Below are 12,107 nucleotides of genomic sequence, written 5' to 3' on the forward strand. Positions count from 1 at the left end.
GCACAAGTCCACCCACACCTCTCCAAAAGTTTCTGAAAAGTTCCAGAAGGAGGAGGAAAGCAGAAACATGATACCTAGGATATGCCCCTCAGGGTGTCCATTTTCCTTTTTGCGCTCCCACTGGTTGTCTTTCAACCAGTCAGATTGCACAGTACAGACAGGAGCTTGATCTTCTGGCTTCTAACCATGGAGCTCTGGGCCAAGCTTGTGGATCCTGGGAGAGGGAGCATCTACAATTCTCATGGTGCTGAATGTAGGGGAACAGATTGTAAGGGTCCTGGACTCGCCACTCTGGGAGTCCCATCCCTGGGGACTTTGCCTAGACCCACCTTGCGTATCCCTTCTTGGTGCATGGCCTTATGGAAGAACCTTGGTTCTAAGAGAGATGGGCATGCCTGCACCCAGCGCTCCCTCAGCTCAGGTCCCCTGGTGTCCAGAGCCTCCAGCCTGTCCCCATTGTAGAACTGTGTTTGGGTGGCTGGGAAGTGGCCGGATACTTGGATGATACCAAACACCCTGCACCTAGTTGTCTCGCTTCCTCCCCAAAATGAGGGCTCTGGAGACTGCCAGGCACATGCTGGGAGTCTCTGGGGAGTGCTCTTGGGAGGACGGCAGGCAGCATTGGGCCTCTGTTATGGGAGAGCCTTGGTAGATGGTTTCTAAGCGAAGAGGCTGAGATCCTGGGGTGAGTCCACTCAGATACCCCAGCATTGACTGAAAGCCTTCTTGCATCTGGGCTGGGCCTTTGACTCTGCCAGGGGAGGCCAGGGGAGCCAACTGTGAATCCAATTAACAGACCCAATTAATGACTATGAAAGCCTGACTCAGGAGCTGGAGCCCTTAGAGCCAGAACAGACACCTCCAATCTGCAGAACCAAGAAACTGGCTCAACAGCAGTAGAGCGAGGCTGTTGCTTCCTGAGCTGTAGTCTAGAGTGGTGTGTCCTCTGCACCTTGCAGGGGCATGTCCCTCCCACTTTACCCCATGTCTCCTGTGTCCTTCATGTCTTCATGGAAGACCACGTGGGCAGACAGAGCACAGGTCATGGGTGGCATCCCTAATTCTGTATCAGGCAACTCATGAGGCTGGTGTTTTTCTGAGTTCCCTTGGGGTAAACTTACGCCGGAGCTTCTCAGGAATGACCTATAGTGTCCAGGACCACTGACACAGTGATTTTGGTGTTCTCTAAATGGAGAGGCAGCTTAGGGTCTGGGCTGTTCATTTCCAGCAGAGGTCACTCGACACCCCCTCCCCCCAATGTGCCTCTTTAAACCAGTAGATAGGAAAGGGTGAAGGGGGTGGCCCCTCCCTGCCCCACAATGATTCCTGCACCCGGGGGGTGGGGGGGGCATGAGATTAGCAGCACTGATTTCAAGGTGCCCTCTTTTCCAGGTGATGTCCGGAATGACATCTATGTGACTTTGGTCCAAGGAGATTTTGACAAAGGCAGCAAAACCACAGCCAAGAACGTGGAAGTGACGGTGTCAGTGTTTGATGAGGAAGGAAAGAGACTGGAGGTGAGTGTTGTGGTACAGCTGGCCTTCTGCGTGCCCCCCCCCCTCCCCCCCCCCCCCCCCCCCCCCCCGTCCCCTGGCTCTGTTGCAGGCAATGCTATTACCAGGGGAGCGATACTTGTCTCAGGGAGTCCAGACACCCCTTGGCCAGTATAGACCAAGGACTCCAATATAGACAAAGATGTGGCAGCTCAGAGATAGCTCAGGGCTCAGGGACCCCGAGTTTGAACCTCACCCCACCATGATCTCAGCGCACACCAGGTGTGGTTCTAGTAACCTCCACTATTTGGGCTTGAGGAGTCCCACATGAGGGGGTTCCAGCATTGAATCATCCTATTCGGGTGGCCTCCAGGTGCTGATGTGGCCCTGGGCCCTTGGAGTACCGCTTGGGAGAATTCCTGATCTCTGCAATTTCCAGAAAGCAAAGACTTTTCTTGAGACGGGGAGAGCTGGGGCTGCCCGTTGAGATAGGGAGATTCCTCAGAGGTCCATGAGCCTAGACTGGGCATGTGCTGCTCCAGCCCGTTGGACCTGGTTGGCCTCTGCAGTGATGACCCAGGCCCCCTGAGAAGCCATTGCTGCTGGGCATCTCGCCAATAAGGCCCCCAGGCTTGAAATCCCCCAGGGCTCAGTGTTGAGGCATTCTGAATCTGGGCTGCCCCAGCTTCAGCATGGTCCCAGGGTACAATGTGGGGGCTCATGGCCAGGGCCAGGGAATCTCTCTCTGGTCCTCTGTTCAGTCCCTGCTACTCAGTGAGCACAATTAGCATATCCCTGGGTCCTGTCTGCAGGGGTGCAGGGAAGGGGGCAGTGGCGGAGGGGCGTGTCTGGAGCCAAGTGACAGAGTGCAGCCAGGGTGGTGTCTGTGCCGGGTTGACCTCGGTGGTCTCATGGGAACTTGTCTCTGCATCCCTAAAGCACGTGCTTTTCCCGGGTGCTGGCGACGACGCGATCTCCGAGTACAAGTCGGTGATTTACTACCAGGTCCGGCAGCCTCGCTGGTTTGAGACCGTGAAGGTATCACACTCCCGGATCCCCTTCTAAGACTCGTTTGGAACCCCAGGAAATGCCCACAGCCCCGCCCCGCCCAGCCACCCAGCCTCACCCACACTCACATAGCATCACGCAGGGTTGCCAGGGAACCAGCTGGGCGCTTCTTGGAATCCATCTACTCTCCTCGGCTTTTTGGACATAAAATAGGACTTTCATGGAGACAAATGACAGGGCCCTTCCAGCGGCGCTGCTCTTGCTCCAGCTCCAGCTCTGCTCAAGGAGGCTGGCTGGCTGCAGCCACTTGGGGAGAAGACAAGGTGGGGGAGGAGGCTCTCAGCACCGCAGCAGCCTCTTAGCTCACCCGGTCCACAGTTCTGACCCCACAGAGACATGAGGGTCAGAGGTGCTGTGTGAGAGGACCCGACAGAAACTTCTTAAGTCTCCGCACACAGTTTCTAGCACAACCATCTGGGGATGGAGACCCCAGAATAGGGACCTAGTAAAGACCCCAGACTAGGGACCCAGAAAAGAGACCCTGGAATAGATCCCAGAAGACAGACCCCAGAATCAAGACACCAAGATAAGGACCTCATAACAGGGACTTCAGAATTAGGGGATCCCAGAATCAAGACCCCAGAATAGGAACTCAAAATTGCAACCTCCAGCTGACTGGAAATGACTTGTCCGTAAGAGGTGTGATGGGGTCAGAAGCCTGGCCTGACTTGCCCCTGCATCCTGCTTTGCCCCCCCACCCCCACATCCCCTTTCTTGCCCCCACATTTCCATCCCCCCATCTGTTCTTTTAAAGGCCATTAAGGACTCCACTGCTGGGGGAGGTGAAGGCACACAGCGGGGAGGGGCTTCCCATGGAAGATAAACATGAGCAGCTGGTCTGAGGAGGAGAGGGATTCGAGTGGGGGTTTGGGGACAGGGCGGTGGGTTGGAGGTAGGATCAAGGGGAGGAGAGGGGCCAGGGGGAGGAACCGGCTAGCAGTGTCCCTGCCACACTGTCCCCCCAGGTGGCCATCCCCATCGAGGATGTGAACCGCAGTCACCTTCGCTTCACCTTCCGCCATCGCTCCTCACAGGACTGTGAGTGAATGGGGGAGGGAGGAGGGGGGGCCCAGGAATATTCTAGAAGACCTGCCAGGCACTCTCTGTGAGACTCCAGTAGACTTACAGGCTCTCCTTCCTTCCTTCCTTCCTTCCTTCCTTCCTTCCTTCCTTCCTTCCTTCCTTCCTTCCTTCCTTCCTTCCTTCCTTCCTTCCTTCCTTCCTTCCTTCCTTCCTTCCTTCCTTCCTTCTTCCCTCCTTCCCTCCCTCCCTCCCTCCCTCCCACCCTTCCTCCCTCCCTTCCTTCCTCCCGTCCTCCCTCCCTCTCTCCCCCTCCCTCCCTCCCTCTCTCTCTCCCTTCCTTTATACCTTTTCCTCCCTCCTCCATCCCTCCTCTCTCCCTCCTTTCCTCCCTCTGTCAGCTAGTAGGGCCGCTTCGTCTGTGTCCTCTTGTTCTTGCCCCCTGTGGCCACATTTGTGGCCTCTTCACTCCTCTCAATTCTTTTTTGGGGGTGATACATAATTGTCTCATATCTGGCAGTGCTCAGGGCTTACTCTTGCCTCTGCACTTGGACCAATTCTGGTGGACTCGGGGGGACCCTATGGGATGTGGGTATTGAACCCAGGTCAGCTGCGTGCTAGGCAAGCACTCTGACCACTCTGCTTCTCTCTCTGGCCCTCCCTCCAACCTTGCATTGTTTTCCCCAGAGCCTTTAAATGCACCAAAATGATCCTCTCAGGGAGAGTTTGATGCAATAGGTCTGATCAACACTGATTTGGAGAGTGGCTGATAGAAATCTCCCTCCTGTCTATCTCCTGGCTTCATGCTCGCTCTGCAGCCCTGAAGTTTTCTTCCGGCCTCCCTAGATGCATCACCAGGGTCCTCTTTGCTCCAGGGCCCTTGGACCATGGTGTTTGTTTCTGTTGCAGCCAAGGACAAGTCTGAGAAGATCTTTGCTTTTGCCTTTGTGAAACTCATGAGATACGATGGGACCACGCTGAGGGATGGGGAACACGACCTCATTGTCTATAAGGTACCCCGCTTTCCTATTTACAAGACACCCACTTTCTTACTTTTCCTGGCATTCTCAGCTCTTCCTCTCTCTCTGCTGCATTTAAAGCCCCAAGCCCTTGCTCCCCACCTTGAGGGTGAAGACAAATTCCATTGACCTATGTGTGGAAAACAGGGTGGGGGGGGTCCCTGAATCAGGCAGCTCAGCAATGACAATGCAACAGTGCTGATTGTTCAAAGTTATTTCTCAGCCGAGGGCTGTAGGATATTTTGGGGTGCTCAAGGTGAACACCCTGGACTTGGGGGGCAGTGCAGTGGCATGAGACACCAGGTACCAATCAGTAGGATGATGGGATCCAGCATGGGACCTAGGTTGGGAGGGAACCATGCTGGGAGAGGCTTAGAAACTCAACTTTGCATTTATTTCATTTTATTTTGGTTTCTGGGCTATTCCAGACAGTTCTTAGGGCTGGCTCCTGGCTCAGTGCTCAGGAATCGCTTCTGGTGGAGCTTGTGTGTGCCTTATGTGGCAGGTTGGCTGTGTGCAAGGCGAGGGCCCCACTTGCCATACTGTTGCTCTGACCCCGCATCTCTGGGAGGACTGAGAGGAGACGGGAGTGCTGGTGGTTGCTGCCATGCTTGGAGCTGGCAGTGTTGGGCTTGTGCTCAGCTGCTGCTGCTGTCTGCAGGCTGAGGCGAAGAAGCTGGAAGACGCATCCACGTACCTGAGCCTGCCGTCCACCAAGGCTGAGCTGGAGGAGAAGGGCCACTCGGTGACAGGCAAGAGCCTGCAGGGCCTTGGCAGCTGCAGCATCAGCAAAGACTCCTTCCAGATCTCCACACTTGTATGCTCCACCAAGCTCACCCAAAATGGTGCGTCTTCCCCTTGGCCATTTCCTGCTAGGGATGGGGCGAGTCTGGGGCGAGTGCCCCAACCCCAAGACTCCCACTTTTGCCCTGATCTCAGAAGTGAGTTGTTATGTTCAGAGAGGTAAGAGACTGTGTGTGGGGCTCGAAGGTTGGCTTCCAGATGGGTCTGAGCAGAGCTCTCCAGTTTCAACCCATTCCTGCCGCAGTGCCCAGCTGCCCCCTAACTGGCCTAGTTCTGCCTTTGCTCTTGTGGCTGTTTTTTTATTTTGGTTTTTGGGTCACACCTGGCAGTGCTCAGGAGTTACTCCTGGCTCTACACTCAGAAATCGCCCCTGGCAGGCTCAGGGGACCATATGGGATGCAGGGATTCAAACTACCATCCTTCTGCATGCAAGGCAAACACCCTGTCTTCATGCTTTCTCTTCGGCCCCTTGTGGCTGGTTTTTGGACCTGTCTTTACAGTTGTGGAAGACTTGAGGGTGGGAATGGGAGTCCTGGGCTTATCCCATCTCTCATCACTGAGCTGTATGTGGGAATGCTCTGTGGCATCAAGTGGCATGTAATTCCAGAAATCAGGCTTGGGCATCTCCCACCTAATGCTTGTGCCTCAAGTGATGACTGAACCCTAGTCATCAGCAGTGGGCTTTGAGTTGCCAGGGTCCCTTTGGCCCTTTCTGTGGCCACACTCCGGAGTGACCCTTGTCCTTGGGTTCCCTGCCCACTCCTGAGGTCTCCCCACGAGTGCCCGAGCAGTTCTCATGTTCTCTGGGTTGTGACCACGAGTGCTCCTGGTCCCACTACAGTGATGTGCTCTCAGTGACTCCCTGCATCCTCGTTTCTTTTCCTGCTTTGGGGGCCACACTTCCTGGTGCTCAGAGCCTACTCTTAGCTGCTGGGGGGTAGATTTTGGGTTTTGGGAGACTGAACTCAAAGCTCCTGCATACTCCCTAGTCACAAGCTCCTCTTCTCTGCTGACCCTGCTTCCGATGGCTCCCCGGGACTGCTATGAACATCTCCTCGTGGCTCATCTTTGCCTGAGGGACCCTCAGTTTTTGGTCCGAACTGCAGAGTGCCCCGAGGGTGCTCAGGGGTACCCTGAGGCCCCTCATCTTTGCTGAACCCCCAGGTCTTCCTGTCTGGCAGCCTGTGTTCACCCCTGGGGCCTGCTTGAGGCTTCTATCTTGTGTAGAAATGTGGCTGGATTGTGTTTATCTGGGAGCCAATGGGAATCCCTAGGGTTGGGGTGGATCTTATGGTGCTGTGGCCCCTTCTCTGGAGTATCTCTCTCTCTCTCTTTCTCTCTCTCTCTCTCTTTCTTTCTCTCTCTCTCTCTCTCTCTCTATCTATCTATCTATCTATCTATCTATCTATCTATCTATCTATCTATCTATCTATCTATCTATCTATATATGAATTTTTAAATTGAATCACCATGAAAGACAGTTACGAAGTTGTTCACAATTGACGTTCAGTCATACCATGTCTAACACCCTTCAATGGGGCACATTCCCCACCACTAGTGGTCTCAGTTTCCCTCTTGCTCTCACCCCAGCGTTCTCTCCTGCCTGCCTCTGGTGCAGACATCCCCTCACTTCCCTCCCTCCCTCCCTTTCTCTCTCCCTTTCCCCCCTTCATTTACACACTGGTTTGCAATAATGCCATTGCATGTCACTTTCCACTCTGCTCTTTTCTGCCCTGCCTCTGTAGAATGACCATTTCCCATCTGACTGTTTTAAGGCTTTTTTTCTGGCTGTGCCTTGCACAGGGTTCCCCTCCTTTCTGGTTGTGTGCCCGTACTGCAGGGTCTCCCCAGCCTCCACCCTTGTTGTCTCCCTGGGGCAGGAGCATCGAGGGTGTTCCCTGGGCCTTTCTCTCACCTCTGACTCACTCACTGCCTGATCTCTTCTCGGGAGCAGCGTGCCCTGGCCCTGCAGTTGTTGCCAGGCAACTGGGGAGAAGTCAGGGTGACTTCCCAGGGGTGCAGGATGTCTTCGTGCCATGCAGAGGGAAAATTGGAGAGTCTCATCAAAGGGGCCATTCTTTGTCTGACCTCTTAGCCGTGACTGCCATGTCCCTTCACTTGGGGGCCTGTGGGAACCGTCTCTCCCTCAGCAACAGCTGGACACAGGCCGGACTAATGCCCCTTTAGCTTCCCTCCAGACAGTGGAGTGGAGCCTCAGACATAGGGTCAACCCAGAGTCCTGCACCCCTTTCCACCTCCAAGGCATCTCATCTCCAGTGAGCCCCATGACAGGTCTTAGCCTCTCCCCACCCAGGTACTTTGAGTTCTGGGGCTCCTGCTCCTGAATTTCTGAGTCAGAGGTGAAATCACCTCTGTGTATTCCAACTCTGTATGTTTGGGCCCACACTGGGTGGCCTTTGAGACTGGGTGGCCACTGAGACTGGGGTCTCCCCTGTGTCCTCTACTGCTATCCTGTCCTTTTGGATGACAGCAAGGATAGAGGCGAGGCTGGAATTTGACCCTAGCTGGGTCGGTCCTTTTCCTCTTGTGCATTAGAATTTTCCTTCAGAGGTTTCCTGGCTGTGAGGTGCCTTCAGGGAAAGGGGGTGCCCCTCTGGGAGTGGGTACGGCCTCCATGCTGCTCTCTTGCAACACTCAGCTCATACTAGTTCTGGGACATGAACTCCCTACCCAGACAGTGTGTTCCACATTTGCTGTGCACGTGGCCCTGTCTTTTTCTGAGTCTTGGGGCTCAGTTGAGGATGCTCAGGCTAGAAGGGGGGCACCAGGAGTGGCACTAGGCTCAGACCCACCCTCCCCCATGTCCTGGTTGCTGGACCCTGTCCCATTACTTCCCATAATCTCGTCTTGCATTCCAGTGCTCGGACCTCCATGGCTCATCTTGTTTCCTTTCGGGAAAAGTTCTAGTGCTTTCCTCTAGCACAATCCTCCCTCTCCCAGCTACTAGTACCCAGAGGGCCAGGCTACCATCTTCTTCAAGGTTGATGCAGCAGGGACACACTTTGGCATCTCCCAAACGGATCTCTCAGCCCTGCCATGGGCTGTGGGCATGGCTGGGAATGCGGACCTGAGTCTCCCCCATTGACATCTGGTGAGGGCTGAGCTGCAGCAGGTCAGGAAGGCAACTGGTGGGGCTCACCCTCTGTCTCCCTACAGTGGACCTCCTGGGCCTGCTCAAATGGCGCTCAAACACCAGCCTCCTGCAGCAGAACCTGCGGCAGCTCATGAAAGTGGATGGCGGTGAGGTGGTAAAGGTGAGGGCATGTTTGCAAGGACCTGCCAGCATGTCTGGGTCCCCGGCTGGGAAGTGGTACCTCTGGTTCCCAGCCACACCCCATGGGAGGAATTCAGGATCCAGCTGGCCCAGCCACATTGCCACCTATAATCACTTGGTGCTCTGAGTTCCGTTCTTTGCCAGTAATCTACCCTGGTGGGTCCTGGCCAGTCGCTGTAGGGCTTAGGCTGCGTGTGGTGATATGAGCCAACGTGAAATGGAAGCCTCATACCTCGATCCCAGGGGATTGGGGAGACTCAGTTCTGGAAGCAAATGCCAACACAGAAAACAGTTTACACATGGGTACGGAGATAAAACAGGATCAGGAACTTCCACAGCAAGCCTTCATTCCTAACAAGCAGATAGTTCAGTCATGAAAAACCCAAACCGCAAACAGCTTCTCTCTGAGACCCAGGGGCTTTTTTGGGAAACCAAAGACCACACCCTGGGAAGGAGAACAGGTAGTCTAAGGCCCCAATCCGAAAGTTGCTTCAGTCCAAAGGAGCTTCTCTTCAATGAGTGACAAGCACAAGCAAAGAAGAAATATCCTGATTAGAATGGAAGCTGGTTAACCCAACACTGATGGGGTGACTTCATTCCCAGTTATTAAGGACCCACACATATCAGTACACAGAGCTAGATGTCTGCTCTGGTGACTGGTTTATACCCTGCTGGGGGAGGTGACACAGGGCACTGGGGTTTAGTCTGCATTCCTTCATAAGTCCCTCTTAGTCCATCACAAGATTTTGGGAACATGAAGTCCCTGCATGTGTTCTGGCCTCACCAGGTTTGACTGGTTCAAGCCACAAGCTGCAGTCCTTTGTGCCTACTAGGAACTCTCTGTGGACACACACATCGTGGCCTGGACCCTCGTGTCCACTGTCCATGAGCCAGCGACCGATCCCTGAGTTCCAATCCATGCCGGGACATCCTCAGTTCCAGCCTGAGGAGCCAAGACTAAACTCCAAGCATCTCTATGCTTGTAAATTGGGATCTGAAAAACAAGGAACTGCGGAACATAAAGATCTTTTCAGAAAGCTTGTTTCAAGATAGAACTTTACATAATTTACAACATAGAAATTTAGCTAAAACGAAAATTCAGTTCTTTTAATATTGTGCCAAAACTTAGAGATACTTACTTAGTACAGCTGCCTTGGAGAAGCAGCTGGTAGGGTATGATTCAGAAACTGGGGTCTCCACCTCCTTGCAGCCTCTGCTCTTCTTCACAAGTGACCCTGGCTTCCTGGCTCCCCGGAAGTGCTGACAGGTGCTCTGTCATGGCAGGAAAGGGGGTAATGGTGGTGATGTGAGCCATTAAGGGTGGTCTTCCTGGGTACCAGGGCCATCTGAGGGTGCACAGGGGTGGTGGGTGTTGCGTGGTGGACTGTGACACTGGTGTCCTTGCAGTTCCTGCAGGACACCTTGGATGCCCTCTTTAACATCATGATGGAGAACTCGGACAGTGAGGCCTTTGACACGCTGGTCTTTGATGCTCTGGTAGGTACCATATTCGGACTTCCTCAGCTCTGTGCACTTCATGGGGACAGGGGGAGATCCCTTCTAAGGGACCTTGACACAGTTATAGTTATGAATCCAATCGAAGCCAAGTACTGTGAGAAAGTTTCCTTATATCCCACAATCCATGGGACCAGAGCCATAGCACAAAGGGGAGAGCTTTGCATACTGCCAACCCGGATTCCATCCTAGGCATCCCATTAGATCCTGGGAGCCTGCCAGGAGTAATTTCTGAGCACAGAGCCAGGAGCAACCTCTGGTCACTGCTGGGTGTGGCCCCAAAACAACAAAAAATTAAACCCATACTTCAGGGCACCCAGTGCTCCTTTTTGCCTGTGTCCATAATCAGGAATCCCAGGTTTGAAACAAGAACAAGGATGTGGCAAAACTGCCTCCTTGCACTGGAGCGGGGTCAGGTCTGCTGGGTGGGCATTCGGCTGCTGACCAGAGCATGGATGTGTGTGACAGGTTTTCATCATCGGCCTCATCGCGGACCGAAAATTCCAGCATTTCAACCCTGTTCTGGAAACGTACATCAAGAAGCACTTCAGCGCCACGCTGGCCTACATGTGAGTTCTGTCCTTGGCATTTCCTTCATCGGTGTCTCTCAGAAAGATACTTTGCTTTGTCCCAGCTCTAAATGTTCTGGGATGCGGTTGGTTCTTGTTACCCCTGGGATGAATATTTGAGGTGCCTGGGAGTTTCGGTATTTTAACTATAGGTGATGTTTCCAGGTACTTGCTCATGACTCTCTCAGTTTCTTCTGTAAGAGTTTGTGTAACCCGATCTTCAGATATTTTTTTTGTTTAACCGTATTTGGCAAATTGATTTTCTGTTTTGATTTGTCGTCTGTCTCCTTAAGTCTGGTTATTTACAATGCTTTTTTCACTTTTGAAAATAATATTCCCATTCATGGTACCTTGATCTCATGGTGATGCTTTTATTAATCCTTTCACATGCTTTGAAATTTTGAATAAGTCTATTATTCGATTATTTTTTGTGTGTGACTTAAGTTACAGAAACATTAATTTTTTCCCTTTTTTATAAGGACCAGAAAATTGAATTAATTAGTGAATTATATTAATAACATGCAAAGAGATGGGTTAGCATCAGATGTTTCATATTTTATTTGTACCAACTATGTATGTATAATCATTGACAATATTAAGAGAATTAAAAATTAGTTTTGAGGGGCTGGAAGGTGGCGCTAGAGGTAAGGTGTCTGCCTTGCAAGTGCTAGCGTAGGACGAACCGCCGTTCGATCCCCTGGCGTCCCATATGGTCCCCCCCAAGCCAGGAGCGATTTCTGAGCGCAGAGCCAGGAGTAATCCCTGAGCGTCAAACAGGTGTGGCCCCAAAACCAAAAAAAAAAAAAAAATTAGTTTTGAGTGAAGTTCTGTCATGAAAAAAGGTTTTTGAAAAAAGTCTTTATATCTTGGAGTTCCTTATTTTTAGGTCTCATTTTTTTTTATGTCACATTTTATAAGCATAGAGACCCTTGGAAAAGTGTAGTTATCAGTTTACTTTTAAATCTAAATTTATTTTTTGGTAAACCTGATTAAAATATTAAAATCATTAAAATTATTCATTTATTCTCATAGATAGTATTTATTTTTTTACACAAGATTCTTAAAACACTCACTAAATATTCAGCTGTTTTTTTATTGGTGAAATTAGTTCTCAAATTTTGAGTTTAAGAACCCAGTTTTACAAAATGAGCTAAAATGAAGAGAGGTAGCTGAGGAGAGTTCCAATTACCAGTACGTTTTATCTGCTGCTTATTTTTTTATTGTGCGAGAATCCTCATATCATAAAATTTAACGTTTTCACCATTTTCAAGCCCAAAACTCAATGTGTCCATTTAGCACTTAGTAAATTCATGGCTCCATCATT

At 51.8% G+C, this 12,107-nt stretch overlaps 1 protein-coding gene across 1 annotated transcript in view; it reads left to right on the top strand.

The window, feature by feature from the left end:
- DOCK1 (dedicator of cytokinesis 1) overlaps positions 1-12,107 on the top strand; it is a 254,913-nt gene that overhangs the window by 49,327 nt on the left and 193,479 nt on the right. Inside the window, exons 14-21 of the mRNA XM_049790591.1 lie at positions 1,393-1,517; positions 2,433-2,531; positions 3,527-3,599; positions 4,491-4,594; positions 5,262-5,445; positions 8,582-8,679; positions 10,107-10,196; positions 10,683-10,783. Of these exons, the coding sequence (XP_049646548.1) occupies positions 1,393-1,517; positions 2,433-2,531; positions 3,527-3,599; positions 4,491-4,594; positions 5,262-5,445; positions 8,582-8,679; positions 10,107-10,196; positions 10,683-10,783 (874 nt within the window). The remainder of the gene's footprint in view (positions 1-1,392; positions 1,518-2,432; positions 2,532-3,526; positions 3,600-4,490; positions 4,595-5,261; positions 5,446-8,581; positions 8,680-10,106; positions 10,197-10,682; positions 10,784-12,107) is intronic.

The sequence above is a fragment of the Suncus etruscus genome, chromosome 17, assembly GCF_024139225.1.
Source record: "Suncus etruscus isolate mSunEtr1 chromosome 17, mSunEtr1.pri.cur, whole genome shotgun sequence".
In the NCBI taxonomy this organism is placed as follows: domain Eukaryota; kingdom Metazoa; phylum Chordata; class Mammalia; order Eulipotyphla; family Soricidae; genus Suncus; species Suncus etruscus.